This window comes from Aspergillus chevalieri, chromosome 3 (genome assembly GCF_016861735.1).
Source record: "Aspergillus chevalieri M1 DNA, chromosome 3, nearly complete sequence".
NCBI lineage: Eukaryota > Fungi > Ascomycota > Eurotiomycetes > Eurotiales > Aspergillaceae > Aspergillus > Aspergillus chevalieri.
The window spans coordinates 218,906-236,909 of NC_057364.1; the positions used below are offsets into that span (position 1 = coordinate 218,906).

Below are 18,004 nucleotides of genomic sequence, written 5' to 3' on the forward strand. Positions count from 1 at the left end.
ATCCATAATCAACTCCTCTCAGCATCATCATTTCACAATTGCCTCTGTTCTTTTCTTTAGTCTACTAAGAGTATTCTCCATAGTCGTTGTCCATCTCTTCTTTTCTCACCGAAGAGAATGTCCTGAATACCGTCTCTTACCGACCGCTCTCGCGCTCTCGTTCGTCATCCCCACGCATCGCGCGAAAAGAGGCCCGGAAGAGATACTCCCACACACACAGAGTTAGAGAGAGTCTCTGGAGTACTTTCTCTTTTTCATTCTTGATTCATTCCTTTTTTCTTCTTTTCTTTGCTACACTTTACTTGTTTTCTTTTCATCCTCAATATTGGAAAAAGAAAAATAAGCACGCTGACTCGCCTCCCGCTGGTTTCTTTCTGGAATCTCTCGAGTCTCTCTAGCCGACTCTAAGGACGGTTCAGCGAACCGACGACAATCGCCTCCTCTCACTCTTTCTCTCCTCTTTCTCCTCCTACGGCCAATCCCTTCTTCTTCATCCTCTTTCTACACTAAATACACTTACTCTTCTCTACCCATTTCTCTACTCCAAATCCGCCGTTCGTCACGAACTGGCTGGATCCTTCGTGGTGCATTATGTCGACCCCTTCGACGGCCACCGCGACACACCCTGCTTCGCATCATCCGCAGCATTACGCCTATCCTGCTCATCCGCAGACCTACCAGCCAAATCCTCCCTATCCGGCCACCACCGCTGCTGGCACCGCTCGTCTAGCCACCTCCTCGTATCCTTACGCCATCAATCCGCCTCCGACGACGACGTCGACGACGACCGCATCCACCACCACAACCACCCTCCCGTATACTCAATCCCCTAAACTCGCTGTGCCCCCCACTGCTCCCGCGGCTCTGTCCTCCACCCCAGCCACAATGGCTTCCGTCCAGAACGGATACAGCGCCGCGGCCACTCCGACCCAGAATGGTAGGAGGAAGAAGCCGGATTGGGGTGAATTTTACAAGAACGGGATCCCCAAGGAGGTCATCATCATCGATGACACGCCTCCACCGGACCTCTCCAAGGTGCCCTCCCACAGCCTCACCACCGCGTCTTCTGCCGTTCCTACTCCCAATGGTTCTATGATACACCCGCCTGGCAAGAGGAGACGGACTGGGTTGGATACGGCTTACGAGGTGGGATACTACGACCGTCCGTCGTATTCCATCCATCCCCCTCAGCAATACGGAGAGGAGTCGTCCGGGGCGTCTCTATCAACCGACAGAACGACCTCGCTTCACACGACCGCTCCGACGTCGCTGGGGTCGCAGGGTAGCACCGGCACAAATAACGGTGTTTACTACGAGGATGCAGACATCGGGCAGAAGCGGAAGCGCGTCACAACACGCAAATCCACTCGCGACGAGCAGAAGCGACGGGAGTTGGAGGCTGTGGGAGATGCTTTTCTGAGTTATGTCCCTCCTCCAAACCCACCCATCAAGGCCAAGGATGTCGCTGTCCCGATTGTCCGCGATGTAAGTCTCTTCTTTACAAGGGTGATTTCCATTGCTGTACTGATTTTTCGTCTTTAGTATGCACGGACGAATGAAAAATATGATGATGACGATGGCCACTATGTGGTCACTCCGGATACACCGATCACGGATCGATGTAGGTTTGCCTTGAGTTTCCTTTCGATACCCATGCTGACTTTTCAGACTCGATTATCAAACTACTCGGACAGGGTACGTTTGGAAAAGTCGTGGAAGCGTATGACAAGCAGCGCCGGTCTCGCTGCGCGATCAAGATCATTCGCTCCATCCAGAAGTATCGTGATGCTTCAAGGATCGAACTCCGAGTCTTGTCGACACTCTCCTCCAACGACAAGGCAAATCGCAACAAGTGCATTCATCTACGCGATTGCTTCGACTATCGCAATCACATTTGCATTGTAACCGATCTTTTGGGTCAGAGTGTTTTTGATTTCTTAAAGGGCAACGGTTTCGTGCCTTTCCCAAGCACTCAAATTCAAAATTTCGCACGACAACTGTTCACGAGTGTAGCTTGTGAGTACATTGATTCTCTCTATTCCTGTTTCTGCCGGTGCTAATGCAACTCAGTCCTCCATGACCTTAACCTCATCCACACCGACCTTAAACCCGAAAACATCCTGCTCGTGAGCAACGCCTATCAGACGTTCACCTACAACCGAACAATCCCTTCGTCCTCGCATGCAACGTCGCGGACAGCACGTCAACGACGCGTCCTCTTGGATAGTGAGATTCGACTGATCGATTTTGGATCTGCCACCTTCGATGACGAGTATCACTCGTCCGTCGTCTCTACTAGACATTACCGGGCACCGGAGATTATTCTCAATTTGGGCTGGAGTTTCCCTTGTGACATCTGGAGTATTGGCTGCATTCTCGTTGAGTTCTTCACGGGAGATGCCCTTTTCCAGACACATGACAACCTCGAACACCTGGCCATGATGGAGTGCGTCATTGGCCATAAGATCGAGTCTCGGATTGTCAAGCAGGTTATGCAAGGTGGGCGCCATGGAAGCGCGAACCAAGCCGCCAAGTATGTCTATTCCCAGTCCCCGTTCTGCCGTTCACGCCGCTAACCAGCACAGATATTTCAACCGAGGAAAACTCGACTATCCAAATAACGACACGACTCGAGCCTCGCGGAAGTACGTGAGGGCTATGAAGCAACTTGCAGTATGTCCTTCTTCATTCTGTCCTGAAAGCTTGCTAACAAGTGCAGGAATTCATCCCGACCAACACCGAGTTCCACCGGTTGTTCCTGGATTTATTACAGCGTATCTTTGTCTACGATCCCAAGAACCGCATCACGGCCAAGGAGGCCTTGAAACATCCATGGTTCAAAGAGACCTTCATTGATGATGGCACCGAAGCTCTGCGGATTGGTCAACAACTGCAGCGTCGACGTGGGTAGTGCTGATGTCCTGATGGGCTCTTCGATTGCATTATGACCCGTGTGTCATGCTACTCATCTCATATAGCACGGCATGGACACGGGTTGGGACAACAGAGCCAACCTGTTGGCCTTTGTATTGATACAACCACAACCACATTGGGTGGTTCTGTTTCTTACTTATGTTTTTATTTCTTGGATAATATTCTCACGGCATGGCATGGATATCATATACCACCACTCACGACGTCTACGGGAATCGACTCGCTTTGCAAGGAGGAATGAGAAACGTCTGGAAAGGTGTTTACACCATTCGACGAGACCCGCTTGCGAGGCAAGATGAAAACAGTGGAGGACACACCAAAATTACGGGTTCATTTTATCTATCACGGCGGATAATTGCTTATGTTCTTATATTCTTTTTCATTTCTCAGGTTGGCCTCGGATTATGGGGGATACTTATTTGCGTCTTATACCTTTATTTTTTGCCATTTTTTACTTCTGCTTCTGGTCATTCTATTCATTCCATCGTCGATGTTCGTCATGCCATCTCTGCTCGGCTTGTTCGGCTTGTTATCTACTTTTGTGTTTTTATTGGCGCTGGTGATATGACAGGTTTATACAGGTTTCATACCTTGCATAGGCTTATGTGTATTTTGCCATCTTTCTGATTCCGACTACTACTTGGTAATGCTCGGTTCGCCTGGTTTGATATTCTTTCAGCTGACCGGGCTGGGGAGTTGTGGGGTAGGCGAGTTTGGGTTATATACCATGTCTTTTTCACAGGTTATGCTATATTATGGAGATTATTGCATTGCTTTCGTGTATATATTTTGTACTTTATATGTTTGTGGTTAATGGATTGCATGGACTTGTCCAGATGTCGTAACATCAAGATCCGACACTTTACAGTGAAACCTCCACCAGATATGCGCCAGTAACTGACAATCCTACGATTGTGGAATGCCGCTTACAAAGATAGCATACTTTGCATCGCATCGCATTCAACTCCATCATACCACCCTCACTCCGCATCAACTATCAACACCATAACCAATCATCAACCCAATCCAATCAATCAACAAAGCAACAAGCAACATGGTCCTAATAACAGCCTCAACAACAATCCCTGTCAACCCCTCAGGCAGCACACCAACACTCACAAAAGAAGACCTTTGGATAGCCCTCGTGCTCAAAGCGCGCGATCCCAAACAATTCGTCCCTGTCATTGAGAGTTCCGAGGTTATATCCGAGAATGAGAACAGGTTAACGAGGAAAGTCTCATTCAAGGGCGACGATGCTAGTAAAGATGGTGTTGAGGAACGGGTGGTGTTTGTGGGGGGTATGAAGGTATTTCTCTCCCTGTATCTAGATGGATTATTTCTGTACCCGGAGTATAGATTATGTTGGGTGGGACTAAGATTGTACAGGTTGACTTCCACATCCCCGCGACAGGCCAGGTCGTTTCGAATATCATATCAACGTCACCGGCTGACGAGTTGTTTCTTACGTTTACATTCGAGTGGCCGCATCCCGAATTACGGGCTGGGAGTGTCGAGGTTAAGGAGTTAGAGGCGAGACGAGGAGAGTTGAGTCGGGGTGTTGTGCCGCATACGGTTGAGGTTGCGAGGGGGTTGAAAAGGGACGGGGTGTTAAGGGTGGGGTGATTGTTTATGGGGATAGAATAGGATAGGACTACAATATAGGCTGATGTGTTCAGAGGGGCGAGGAGATATACATAAATGCCCTACTGCCCAGTGGATTCGAGATGTATATTACATACGGACCATTTAGCAGAGAAACCAGCTTGTGGTCGAATAGTGATATCTGCATTGGTTAATCGTGAATGATAGGCATGGGACCTTCGTCGCCCTATCTGGAAGACATCTGTGGTACAGAAACCCAGTTGATGCTCAGGCGAAGTACAGCAGAAAACCCAGGGGCTTGTTGCTGTCTGTCTCTGGTCTACGTGAGTCGGAACCATCTCAGAACTGATCAACATACCTTGATGATACAAGGCATTACCCTCCATTCTCCAAGTACCTGCAGCTTGATGGCCTCACCATCTAAGTCCAGATGACTTGTTTCGCAAATTCAGAAAACAGGCGCCATAACGGAGATCGCCACTGACATGTCCTGCCTTATGGCCTGCGAAGTTGGCAGTCAGAACGAACTTTACATATGGGCACCCTTGGGAGTCGCATCAGTTTTAGCCATGTTTTTGGAATATATATACCATCTGTAGCTTTCTTATCCTTAGCCTTAGGCTCTGCGTGCAGCGAGCTGGACTGTCAGTATATTCTTTTGAACTCGGTCAATTTGTTTAGCTCATGTTCGACCCATATCTGTGGTGAGATATGGATGAGGTAGAAGCTTCTTCACTAGAATGTTAGGAGCAGTGGAACCCATGTTGTGGCCGGGGGACAGCTTTTTAAAGATGCTTCTGTATCGCGGCTGGGTCGTGCATTTCAAGTCTATAGAAAGTGTACTGAAGAAGCAGGAGCACAAAATGTAATCAATATGAGACTCTTGGACATTGAGGCTAATGCTTTTCTTGGTGAAAATGCGCTCTCACAGCAGTCCTGTTTATCGTTGTGGATGTGTAGTCTCATGAGTCATTGGTTGTATGTTTCAGTTGTATTCGCGTTTCTTGTATGTCAAAATTATGTGATAATTCTGTCCGGGAACCCGTATTATTTGACGCCCAAAAGAGTCATAACTCCATCAGCGGGAGTTTTGGTAGAAGCCGGACATTTGTCATGGGTCGTTACATTGGAGGCAACAGTTTTCATCGGCCCAGCTGGGTTGTTGGGCATTCAAGCACTCCACTTTGAACATGGAGAATGTGTTAGCCCAGCCGATAAATGCTCTGTAGCTGGAGCTCGATGTATCTCGGATACCCAGACGTCGGATTTATGTGGTCAATGTAATTCATTCCATTCTTCAACTTGGACGAAGTGCCGTTGCCCAGATCAGCCGCATAAGTTCCAAAATCCCATGCCATTTTGTAGAATACGCAGAGAGTCCGTATAGGAGGCGTAATGCTCTTCCATTCATTTTTTCAAGAATGCGGGCTGTGTATCAATATCATTGCCAGTTATCAGGGTAACGTCGAATCAAATCTTCCTGAATAACGGGGCATGGCTCAGCTAATTTCGAATTGGTAAGACGTTGAGATGGTGCCCTAGAAAAAGTACAATCGCTTATGAGACTCCATAGAGTCATATGTTACATCCATTGAAAGAAATGGTCGACTTATTTCAGGAAGTGGCACATGCACACATGTAGACCAAGATTTGCTCTCACCTGGTGGGTATATGTATCGATGCTATATAGGACGGCCTGTCTAACCCCTCGGCTGCACGGGTGTCGATGAGATTGACATCTAAAGAAAAGAGGAGAAGAGGCAGAGAGTTCCTAAATCAGCTTCTGGGCCTGAATCCTGGCCATAAGGGGGAGAAGGTGTGACGAGTGCGATAGGAATTTAAGAGGAGAAGGGTCACAGCTCATTTCAGGAGTGAATATTGATTTTTCTTCAATGATACGAAGAGCAATGTGCAGCCATCTTGTTGGGTTACGGGTGCTCCGTACTAGTTAACTACATGTAGGGCCTTGAGTGCCTCAGGCATAAACCCACCGGAAAAACCTCTTCGACATCCCACTTTGCCCTTTATCAAATTCCGGAGTGAGTCAACCATCTGCCATCGCAGTGTTGCAACGAGAGAATTAATTATATCTTGCTCAGAACGACGTGATTGACTACTGTTAATTCATATTTGATCATACACCATGGCTACCAAGGAGGCTAAGTTGGAGCTCATCCGGGAGAATTTGGCCGAAGTGCTCAATCCGGAAATCATCGATGAGGTCCTGGATAAGGGCGAGACACTGCGGATTTACTGGGGTAGGTTTTCTCCAGGCACTCTACGTATATTTTGCTGCGTTGCTGCAATCGTGCTGCGATTTATGTATCCAGAGTTGACTCATAATAGGAACCGCCCCGACGGGCAAGCCTCATTGCGGATACTTCGTCCCTGTATGCTCAAATGACCCCAGGCTACTAATTCAACATGTCTAATGAAACTAGATTATGAAAATTGCCCAGTTCCTCCAAGCAGGATGCAACGTCAAGATCCTCCTGGCTGATGTCCACGCTTTCCTGGACAACCTCAAGGCCCCCATTGAGCTGGTTGAGTACCGGGCCAAGTACTACCGCTACTGTATCACGGCTCTGCTGCGAGCTGTTAATGTGCCCATTGAGAAGTTGGAGTTTGTGTTGGGCAGTTCTTACCAGATGTCGGCGGTATGCTCTCCCCCTCTTTCAATTGAATGGACAAAGTGCTGATCGATTAGAAATACACAATGGATGTTTACCGGTTGGCTTCGCTTGTAACGGAACATGGTATGCGCTCTATGCCTATGCCTATATCTTGGGTTGTATAATTAAAGCTGATTGTGCCGTCCAGACGCCAAAAAGGCTGGTGCCGAGGTTGTCAAGCAAAGCCAGAATGCACCTATCAGTGGCCTCATGTACCCCCTGCTGCAAGCGCTTGATGAGGAGGCGCTGGATGTCCACGCCCAGTTTGGTGGCGTTGACCAGAGAAAGATTTTCGGTAAGCTCCATCGCTCTATCCCCTATGTACATGGACAACATGCTAACCTCTCTAGCCCTTGCTATGGAAGTACGTACATACACCGCCGGTTTGAAGCATGTTGTACTAACTGATTAGACCCTCCCGAAAGTCGGCTACAAAACTCGTGCTCGTAAGCTGCAAGCCCCTCATCATTTCCTACAGAATGCAATGCTGACACACTTCACGACCTGATGAATCATCTTGTGCCGTCGCTTGGGGCTGGCAAAATGTCCTCCAGTGACCCCAACTCTAAGATCGACCTCCTTGACCTGCCTGAAGTCACCGCGCGCAAGATCAAGAAGGCCAACGCTCCCCCGAAGGAGTTGGAGAACAATGGGCTTGTTTCCTTCGTGGAGCATGTCCTTTTCCCCGCTAGCTTGTTGCTCGATGGGGAGCGATCATTCAAGGTTGACCGCGAGGGTGCGGAGCCGCTTGTGTACAAGGGTATTGAGAGCTTGAAGCAAGATTATGTCGCTGATGTGGTATGTGCCCTTAACTGTGTAAAATGATTACGCTCAATGATTGTGCTAATTGTTCCAACAGCTTACTCCCCAATTGCTCAAACCCGCCGTCAACCTTGCTCTCCGCCGCCTCCTCGACCCCATCCAGAACGAGTTCACTTCGTCCCCTGAGTGGCAGGAGGTAAGCTTTCTCAAGTCTATCCTACTTCCCTGCACCCTTTTACTGACATGGCAACAGATTGAAAAGAAGGCCTACCCCACTGAAGCCCCCAAGGAGAAGAAACAGAAGACCAAGAAGGACAAGGGAAGCAAGTACCCCGGCGCTGCCAAGGCCGAGGAGCAGGCTGAGCAGGGCAAGGAACCATCTCAGGCTACAGCTTCGGATGTGGGCAAGAGTGCCAGCGAAGCGATGGATAAGTTGTCTGTTCAGTAGGTGTTACTGAGTATGGACGATGAACGATTCAATGAGAAATGAATGAAGAAGGACTCGAGGGAAAATGTTATGCTAAATACGTTTGGTACATTTGTCCATGAATATAAAAAGCATTGCTTGATACTCGGCACTACTGTACACCATTGTTTCGAGATACAATGATTTACAATTACTCACAGGAACAGGATTAAGCAATGATATTCCAATACTTGTACGGTTTCATACGAGCTTTCGTATTTTTATGCTGCCTGGGGCAACTACACGTGGCAGCATGTGGCACTGTGGCAGTGCGTGGCTGGTATTTATGCCTGATTCCGTGGGCAAAAATTGTATAACTATAACCACAATTTTGTTACTCGTTCGATGATATTCACAAAAGAAAGAGCGCCGTAAGTATGCTGCCGAAGATGACAACTTGCATTGAGATTACGATCCCAGTTGTCACCGCTATCCCGGACCTGTGCTTTGTTTGCATCCCTGACACCGAGTCTCCTTGCATGGAGCGCCCGTCAGGGGAAGAACCGAGTCTACTGATCGGAATGGATACATCTTCTCACCATGGAACAGAAGATTACCACTGAACTAACCCGTCTTTATCACCCTTTATTCAGACTAACCGGCCGTCGCATGGGGTCTCACTCTTATCTTGTCCGGGTAAGTCTTTAAATTCGGAACAGTTACCCGTTGCAGCCAATTCAATTCAGCCTCTATTGCCATTACAACCGGGGGCTCCAGAGAACAAAGTACGACAGCCTAGTCGGAATGACGCCTAGAAAATAAGCTAGACTAGGCTACGGGGCACTCAGCACAGGACAAGACCCGAAGAGGGTCACCCTTCCATCCATCCCCGGAGAGACGTACGACCTACTGTTTCCGGCGGAGTTCTGAATCATTCGGTGGACGCTGAGTAGCTGAACGATCCCGCGCTGGAACCGTCAGACCGTCCTTAAACGCTGGTTGATTCGTACTCGGGAGGGACAGACTTTGGACCAGGATCAGAGGGGGGATTGCGATTTGCGAGTGATGAGGCTGGGGGCCGAAATGAAGCCGATGACGAGAGTTATATGAGATACGGACGGCAATGGTTCATGGTCGATCCATGGGCCAGGGTGGTATTTGTATGTTTTCAAGTTGTAGTCGTAGTGTACTCTGAACGAGTACAATTGTGATGTCAGTTCTTTGCTTGCTATGTACTTTAATTGTATAGCTTCGGAGTAAGCTACAACTACATAGTCTAGTCAACTACTGTTTACTGCTACTACTGCTTGTACTTGCTTTTCCGAACATCGTAACCGTAAGATCGTCATCATTCAGATCCAAATAATGAATTCATAAATCTACTCCGTCCAGTGGACCTTCTCTTCTTGCGGAGAGCAATAAAACCAGCTGTTGGATCGTTACGAAATTTACAGGACGACCACAAAAAATTCCTCTCGCTTGTTATTTCTTTCAACACTTTTCTTTCTCTCTTTCTTATAATTAACTCGAATTGATTGACACTCTTTGAAAGACTTGGGAAACTCGTCTGACAAAGTAGTAATAATTCTCACTCCCTTTATCTGTCGTCAGGGCAGCTTTAGAGCTCCGATTGAAAGACAGCCTCATCCCTCGACGTTTGTCTCCCTTCCTACACTACAGAGTACAGTCTTCTGTTCTACTCTGTGTCCTTCTCTTTCACTCTGTCATTCTAACTGAAATCAAGAACTCTACCAGACCCAACAATGTCCGAGCCTATCCTTTAAAGACGAACCAACGAGTCCAACGACCAACGACCATCGAGGTCCATTCAGCCTTCCTTTCTTCTTCCCTCCCTCGATCGATTGATTCTTTATAACTCCCGGGCTTGGCTTCAATGATCGACTCCTATCTCTGGCTTACTCAGTCGTCGTCGTCGTCGTTCCTCGATCCCTTTCGCACCCTTCCCTCCCCCTCCCGAGCATTCCTCGCTTCCCCAAGTATCTGGAAGGCTTCGGACTAGGTTGCCTGGCACCTCGCTTTGAATGGTTGCTGGGTTCTCGCTGCTACTGACATGAGTTTTGATCAGCCCGCCCACAGGTATGTCCCTATTTACTCCTGGCTTCTCCCTTCCTCACGATTTCAGCTGTCAATTACTTGCGGGGATGGTGGTCACTCTTGTTCTATACTGAGATACGAGATATTCTTGGATGCCTCATTGCGTTCAATTGCCTTCCACCCTCCCTTCTGCTTAATTGTCTACGATGATGCTGATGGAGCCTTTCTTCTCTTTCAGCTTCAACCATCCCAGCGGTGAACCTACAACCCCCACGAGGACTCCTACGCTCTTTGGCGATTCTACCTTCCAAACCCCCAAACTCGAATCCTCGTTTTACGACCCTCGAGTCACCTGGGATACCTCCGATCCGTATGCCTCCAGCCCAGAATTCCTTCGCACCCCTCAGCGGTTCGGCTTGAACACACCCTCGAACCATCTCCGACAGACCGATGATGCGAACCATCTGAAAAGTGGTGTCAAGGTGGAGGGGACAGACACGGCAAAGCGTATCCATGCCATGAAACCGAATGGTGGGGGATCTTTTGGTGATGATGGTCCCAGGTCGGCCAAGTCGGCGGCCTCCATGCAGACTCCACCCCCGAGCAGTGCGTCGAGGAGGAAGGTGACCGGGTTGGAGCATGATAGTGCCCCTGGTAATCACTTGGAAACCCCAAGTCGTTTTATGGGCTCGTCTCCGCGAATGCTTGCACATCTTCAATCGTCTCCCGATCTTTTTCAACTGGGAACACTCGATCCTTCCACATCGCCGTTCTTACCACAAGCAAAGTTGTTCTGGGATGATCACCTGGATCACCAACAACCGGGGAGTGATGTGGGTTTGTCAGGTACATCTAATGTAGACTTATTTGGCTCCAATGGGAGCAATACTTTGAATCTCCCGACTAGCACCAGTGCTATGCATGATCCTATCATCCCACAATTACCAGCAATTGAAGGCACGGTAGACTTGCCCGAGTTTCACGGTAGCGGGTTCACCTTGCCGCCCACCACCACAGCCACTACCGGCCCAGCAGACGCAGCTTTCTTCCCTGCCCCCTTCTCGACCTCGCCTCGTCTGCCATCAACACGGGCTGAGGACCCGGCCATGTTTCTCAGTTCTCCTGCACGACGTTTCGGTGGATTACAACCTACGCCGGAGAAAAAGCGTCTCTCCAAACCAACCCGACAGCCTTATCACCACCAGACGGAAGAGTCCAAACGGGAGCAGCTGCGTCGGGCCCAGAGCTTGCACCGGATGCAACCGCCATACGAAGACGAAGATGACGATGACGATGAAGATTTTACCCCTCGCGGAGTTCGGCCAGGGTTGACGAGAAGTCTGACTCAGAGTTCCCTCTCATCCTCTTCCCACCGGCCTGTGCTGGGAAGTTCCAGCGGTGCGATGGCTTCCACCAGTGGGATTCGGAAGAGTCCGTCCAAGGGTCGGCTGTCGCCTGTCAAACAGAGAAATACACTAAGCCGGTCTAACTCAGTGGCTACGTCTTTCCCGACTCGCTCACCCTCTGTCGTATTGAAAATTGGCAAGGATGGGCGCGCAAAGGCAGAGATGCAAACCGTCCCTGAAGTCCCAACTGGCTTGACAGACCCAATTACCGGATTGGACCTCGAGGGATCGACCACGGAGAGTGAATATGATGGTGCTGAGTATTCGGAATACCCCGTCCCCACCCGCCAGCCTTCGTTTACCTTCTCTGACGCCGGTCGGCCTATGCTTGCGCGAAGTGATTCGGGTTCCCGCCCGGTTTCAAAGGGCTCCTACACTTCGACTGTGGCTTCTGGTCCTTCTGGGCGGGCTTCTCCTTGGCAGGGCTCTTCTCGAGGTGGTTCTAGACGACCCCAGTTATCGTCGTACAGACCTGCCTCGTCAGATGACTGGAGACGAACGCCCAGCAAGCGACAGACGCCTGTGCTGAACTCCGATTTTACTTATGCTAGCAGCAGCTCTGCCTCGGATGTTCTGGCCGAACCTGAGGAAGATTCTGGTGATGCCCAGCATGCCCTTCGGAAGGTTCTCCGCGAGCGAGGTCGGAACCTACGGCCACAGGTGGCTAGCTACGGGCCGCGGCCGACTTTGTCTTCACGCCCTCCTGCCATGACACACCTTCGCTCATCACCGCCCCGATTCAGTGCTGAATTGGATATTAACTCTCGGCATATACCTTCGTCTCCCACGACCATGACGGATCCTGATCTCGCGACTCCTATTACCAATCGTTATAGTAACTACCCAAGCAATGGGACCCGATGTGTCTGCAATTCTATGGAGAATGGTGGCCATCTCATGATTCAGTGGTAAGTTCGTTCCTTGCTTAGTGCCTTCCAAAGCTTGATCCTGACCCGAACAGTGAATCATGCAATCATTGGCTTCACACAAAATGCGTCGGCCTCGAACGGTCCCATCTACCATCGGTCTACGTCTGCATGTTCTGTGCCCAGACCCCGTCACGGCAACGCGTCCGTGGTCCATTAGGAGCCGGACAAGGACCTCCTTCCCCTCTCGCACACAAATCGTTTCGATTCCGCTAAGTCCATGTGACATGGACCTACTCTTGAACATACCATTCCAACCTCTCATGTGATGACGCTGCACGGCAGCCGACATAGATTCCGGCATTTCATTTGTTATGATTTTGTTTATTCTGCATTAGGATTTTCTAGACATACCCCTTTTATTCCACGTTCCAAACAAACTATTGCATGCATCATTGTTTTATGCCATTCTCATTGCTCTAATATTTCCTTCTGTCCGAGGCAACCCTCACTGTGATACCATTGTATGCTACATTAGCAGAGTACTATCGAATACCTACCTTTCTATTCTTTTCTACAGGGGTACCAAAAAAAAAAAAGAATACTGCCGTCGCTATGCGAAGGCGGTCAAAACGACCGGGTAGTACCCCGACTGGCCGACCCGGCTTATCAGCTGACCGCCCCCGATAACAACGGGGATGTTTTACGCCCTCCGAAAGCCATATTTTGAGGAATTCCCCGCGGCGTTTTTTTTTTTTTTTCTTGTACAGTCCACGTTTTCGCAATTGTCGCCATGACTTCGTCTATTCCTGGGAATCGCGAGCTCCCCCCGTCTCAATATGACTTGAGCACTTACTGGGGCCGCGTGCGCCATGCTGCAGACATCGCGGATCCGAGGTGAGCTTTCTATACGGGTTTGCGATTGAGTCAATTGGCCTTTTTTGAGGTCAATGGCTTTCATTTTTGGATGAACAGGGTTAATAATGGATAAGGATGATGTTCGTTACGTCGTCGGGTCTGGAAAACGCAAAGAGCCTTATTTCTTCTTATAAACAGAGCCAAATCCCTAACATGACCCCGGAACTATGGCGCGCGAAGAAGGTGGTGGACTCGACAATTCATCCCGGTACGTATCGTCCCTATGAATCTGAATAAAAGATGGTTGGGGTGGTTGTTAACAATGGCAGACACTGGCGAACCGGTTTTCCTCCCATTCCGCATGTCGAGCTACGTCCTGTCGAACCTGGTCGTTACGGGTGGCATGCTCACGCCCGGATTGAAGACAACCGGAACACTCCTCTGGCAGATCACCAACCAATCTCTCAACGTTGCGATCAACTCCGCCAACGCCAACAAGTCCACGCCACTTTCGCTCTCGCAAATGGCCCAGTCCTACCTCATGGCCGTCTCCGCATCCTGCTCCGTCGCCCTGGGTCTGAACGCCCTCGTCCCGCGCCTCAAGAACCTCAACCCAAACACGCGACTCATCCTCGGTCGTCTCGTCCCCTTCGCCGCCGTCTCCAGCGCCTCCGCCCTGAACGTCTTCCTCATGCGCGGCGAAGAAATCCGCCAAGGAATCGACATCTACCCCGTCCTCTCCGAGCTCGAAAAGAAGAAACGCGAAGAAACCGGCGAACCCGTGCAAAGTATTGGCAAGAGCAAGAAAGCCGCGACGCTCGCCGTCGGCGAAACAGCCATCTCACGCGTGCTCAACGCAACACCCATCATGGTCATCCCGCCGCTGATCCTGGTCAGACTCGAGAAGACAGCGTGGTTGAAGGCGAGGCCTAGGCTGGTGATGCCGATTAATCTGGGTGTGATTCTGGCGACGTCGTTGTTTGCGCTGCCGCTTGCGTTGGGGGCGTTCCCGCAGAGGCAGGCTATTAGTGCGAAGTCGTTGGAGGAGGAATTCTGGGGGAAGGGCGGGTTGGATGGGCAGGTGGAGTTTAATCGGGGGATGTAACCATCTTTCCTTCACATAAGTGATGATTTATGTTATGGAAACGGTTGGAAAAGTTTGGTATTTGTTTATTTGGATGTGTATAGATATGCGTGATAAAGTATATACATACTTGCATATACATTCCTGTTACTTACAGCAGCTGGAAAATTTCTGTTTAACTGTACATGTCCCAGTCAACAGAATCATTCTTGCAGAACCCTGTATTTGACAACCCGGCCTGTTACTTCGCAAGGGCGATTTCTTGCACATCAAGGCTCTCTTTGTAACCGAATTTGTTAAATATTGCCCGGAAACCAAAATACCATGTTTGGCATCGCCAGTCATAACGCTCCGTGACTGACCCCGAGAACGTCCACATGCATTCTGCATGTATCCACGCCATATCTCCGGACTGCTTTCACATGGCATGGTACGTTAGATGGAGTCTTGCAGCACGATTTGCAACTCGGGTGATGTGTGTCCTTCCAACTCTGCCAGCGGGCCACATTCTAAAAATGTGTGCCCTGGTCGTCTTCGCATTGTCATGGATTTTTTGTGGCTGTAGATAAGGTTTGCACGATACTACATCATCAAAGCAGGGTATGCTAGGGCCTCCATCAAGCGAGCGCGATGTAGGCTGGTTAACTTGTGCCAACGGAAACGAATGACTTGACCTTCGCGTTTACTGGTACGATGGTCGAGATGTGTGTTGATCATCAAGGAACGCTACCGGAGTTAGTTTCTTAAACTTGACGAGTTCTTCATGTTTTTCGACGTGTGGTTGTCTCAAAGCATCAGCCATCTATTCTTTTACTAGAACCACTTGCGCAATTTTTTAAAAAAGTCTGTAGGTACTTCTTGAATGCCGTCAATAGCGTGCTTTCGAGAGCACACAAGGTATGGTCGGGCTGGTGATAAAGGCCTACTGGTTCTTTGACCTCGTATTGGATAGCCAGTTGCTGTGTAGCACTCCCAGAATGCTGTCTTGCTATCCGACGTTAATATAGTCCTTGGGAGGAGAAGACTGTTGCGTCTCTCTGTGGTTTTCTGGAGGGTAGCATCTAGAATGGGCCGGCCTTCTTGCCATGGATTTGTCGTTTTAGCGTGCTGCTCTGTCGAACGGGACATTATAGTAGCCCATGTTGCAGGCTATCGACTCGATAATATCTCCCAGAACAAGAAAGCTGCATATTCGCCTGGTGCCTTCATTTCATAAATTTGAAGGGAAGGCATCTTTGGGCTAGTCTTTTCTTCTTTCCTTTTTTTTCTTCTCTCGCCGTGGAAACACCCAGGCGCGGCACATAAACGATGAATCGACAAAATTGACTGGCAGCCACGCAAAGTGACATTCGTAGTCGTCAGATAATACTGAACTAGTTCAGTATAAACATCATCGAGACATAAATTATTCTCGGGATCGGTTATAGATGACCATATCACCTGTATGAGTGAAAGCGAGGCTTCCCAATGGATTTCAATCTTTCCTGAAAGAATTGATGCTGCGCTAGCCCAACTGCGAAAGTGGTCTACATGCAAGCGTCTTTTATTAGTTCTTTGTATAGACCGTAATTTGGGCTGGTAAAGTGCCGTCTGTTGGAATTTTGGTGGGATCCATAGCCCAGTGACTTTACTTTCTGCGTGCCGTCATATCGCTGTACCCGCATCAATCAGTACAGGTCATAACCCAGCTGAACTTTTTCAACTGCAATATCGATAATCAGATTCTTGGTGATTGACTCTCAACCACCTGCTTCTGACAGTGATTCCAAACGCGAGTCAGATAGTCACTTTGTAAGGTCCGCCAGGGACCATGGAGATTCCGGCCTCTTCAGCCCATACGAAAGCCCCGAGGAAGAAGAAAAAAAAGTTCTCAATCTAATAAATTCATGCCAACAGTAACATTCTTCGTTAGACTCCGAGTTCGAGAGACGATCCGCTGATGGCAGGCATCTTCTGCATTACCCACTTTACCATGTCTCAGCTCATCAGTGATGTTCGTATGTTAGTACGATGTTGTTTAGGATTATGTTGGAAAGCCTGAGTCTGCTGGTTCTTCGCCGTTGAGCGATTTGGGTTGGCTGGTTCAAGCCTGTGAAGGTAACCCGAGGGCACACCGAACCAAGACTGCCGAAGCGGCAGTTGGCACAGAAACTTTTTACATACGATTGCCTCAGCCCAGGTAACCCATAGAAAGACAAAAGAGTGGCGCAAAATGGGGAGCCCACAGATCACATTTTCTGTCGAAATATTTGCTCGGCATGTCCATTTCACCGCGGTGCTCTTTTAAATGTAAATCGCAAGCCACATATTGCATATTATGGCGTAGATTATGTGGGAAAGGCTTGATAGTTGTTCGTTTTGAAACAGAGCGCTAGCATATTTGCGTCTTCCTTCATATTCAGAAGTCTTTCCTCGCTTGTCTCTAGCTTTTCCTTGGCCACGTGAATGTTGTGACGAGCTTGAAATTCAGACTCTTGTTTAGATTCACAAAATGTGATGGTAGCGGAGCTTTTCCATTGTCCTATTGAACACCCCGGCAACAGGTTTCGGGTGGTAGTTCAATGAAAGTGCAAGTAATAGTCGGCTGCAATAGTTGTGTCATTCTCTTCCGAATCATTCGCCGAAGATCCAGATATCGAAATTGGAGGATGGCACTTGGTCTCATTCGTTGACTGAGGAATTAACCTTACCATGCACGTTACAATGCGTCGAATCTGGCTATTCCTATTATCAATAGTGTAAATTAGTACACCCAATATGGAGAATTCCTCATCCCTAAATGAGAGTAGAGGTAATCCCATGGGATTTATTTCTCGATGGCGCACATAGAGCTCTCTTATATCCTGTACAAACTGAATCCAGTACCGTCCATTTGTATCCAGCAAGTTGTATTTCTGGTCACCTTGTGGTATTCACGTCTGCCACGTTGTTCTCGGGGCTGTTCTCGACGGGCCAATGTGCTCACTAGAAATGGAGCTGTCATCGTTTATGTACTGAGCTTTGAATAACACAACAATTACGGCCACCTAAAACGCTGGGGCGGATATTCATCACTGGTATGACCTTAGGAACTGGAGGGATGGTGATAGGAGTTGAAAAGATAAAAAGAGAAATCGTGCGGTGAGGGCCTAGCATCTCTTATCAAATAAAACCTCTTTTTGTAGCCTATGCTACTGGCAGTCTTAGATGGTTGTACAGTAGTAGGGGATGAGATCAAATAATGGTACAAGTGTAGTGCAAGTTGCTTTCCCACAGCATCTTAAAGTCATTCACTATATCCCTTTCTTGGTAGTTATATCATAACTATTCACTAAATGTCACTGTGGGAGAACAGGTCTCAGACAGAAAGCCCCAATAGC

General features: G+C 48.8%; 6 protein-coding genes across 6 annotated transcripts; all 6 read left to right on the top strand.

The window, feature by feature from the left end:
• Positions 1-591: 591 nt before the first annotated feature.
• Positions 592-2,911, top strand: KNS1 (putative protein kinase (Lkh1); the record flags this gene model as incomplete). Its single annotated transcript, XM_043276660.1, has 6 exons — positions 592-1,485; positions 1,543-1,621; positions 1,669-2,016; positions 2,071-2,533; positions 2,586-2,673; positions 2,720-2,911. 6 exons carry the CDS (start codon positions 592-594, stop codon positions 2,909-2,911), a joined length of 2,064 nt encoding a protein of 687 aa, XP_043134616.1.
• A 1,077-nt stretch (positions 2,912-3,988) lies between these two features.
• ACHE_30082S (SRPBCC family protein) lies at positions 3,989-4,557 on the top strand (the record flags this gene model as incomplete). The annotated part of the gene is made up of 2 exons (XM_043276661.1): positions 3,989-4,240; positions 4,321-4,557. The coding sequence occupies 2 exons, from the start codon at positions 3,989-3,991 to the stop codon at positions 4,555-4,557; spliced, it is 489 nt and encodes a 162-aa protein (XP_043134617.1).
• Positions 4,558-6,679: 2,122 nt separating this feature from the next.
• Positions 6,680-7,620, top strand: TYS1 (tyrosine--tRNA ligase cytoplasmic; the record flags this gene model as incomplete). Its single annotated transcript, XM_043276662.1, has 6 exons — positions 6,680-6,794; positions 6,883-6,926; positions 6,978-7,193; positions 7,244-7,292; positions 7,357-7,503; positions 7,559-7,620. 6 exons carry the CDS (start codon positions 6,680-6,682, stop codon positions 7,618-7,620), a joined length of 633 nt encoding a protein of 210 aa, XP_043134618.1.
• A 95-nt stretch (positions 7,621-7,715) lies between these two features.
• ACHE_30084S (uncharacterized protein) lies at positions 7,716-8,418 on the top strand (the record flags this gene model as incomplete). Its single annotated transcript, XM_043276663.1, has 3 exons — positions 7,716-8,006; positions 8,068-8,166; positions 8,224-8,418. 3 exons carry the CDS (start codon positions 7,716-7,718, stop codon positions 8,416-8,418), a joined length of 585 nt encoding a protein of 194 aa, XP_043134619.1.
• A 2,029-nt stretch (positions 8,419-10,447) lies between these two features.
• Positions 10,448-12,979, top strand: ACHE_30085S (PHD finger domain protein; the record flags this gene model as incomplete). Its single annotated transcript, XM_043276664.1, has 3 exons — positions 10,448-10,473; positions 10,670-12,745; positions 12,799-12,979. The coding sequence occupies 3 exons, from the start codon at positions 10,448-10,450 to the stop codon at positions 12,977-12,979; spliced, it is 2,283 nt and encodes a 760-aa protein (XP_043134620.1).
• Positions 12,980-13,496: 517 nt separating this feature from the next.
• On the top strand, positions 13,497-14,666 carry FSF1 (sideroflexin family transporter; the record flags this gene model as incomplete). The annotated part of the gene is made up of 3 exons (XM_043276666.1): positions 13,497-13,600; positions 13,696-13,829; positions 13,891-14,666. The coding sequence occupies 3 exons, from the start codon at positions 13,497-13,499 to the stop codon at positions 14,664-14,666; spliced, it is 1,014 nt and encodes a 337-aa protein (XP_043134621.1).
• Between the last annotated feature and the right edge of the window lie 3,338 nt (positions 14,667-18,004).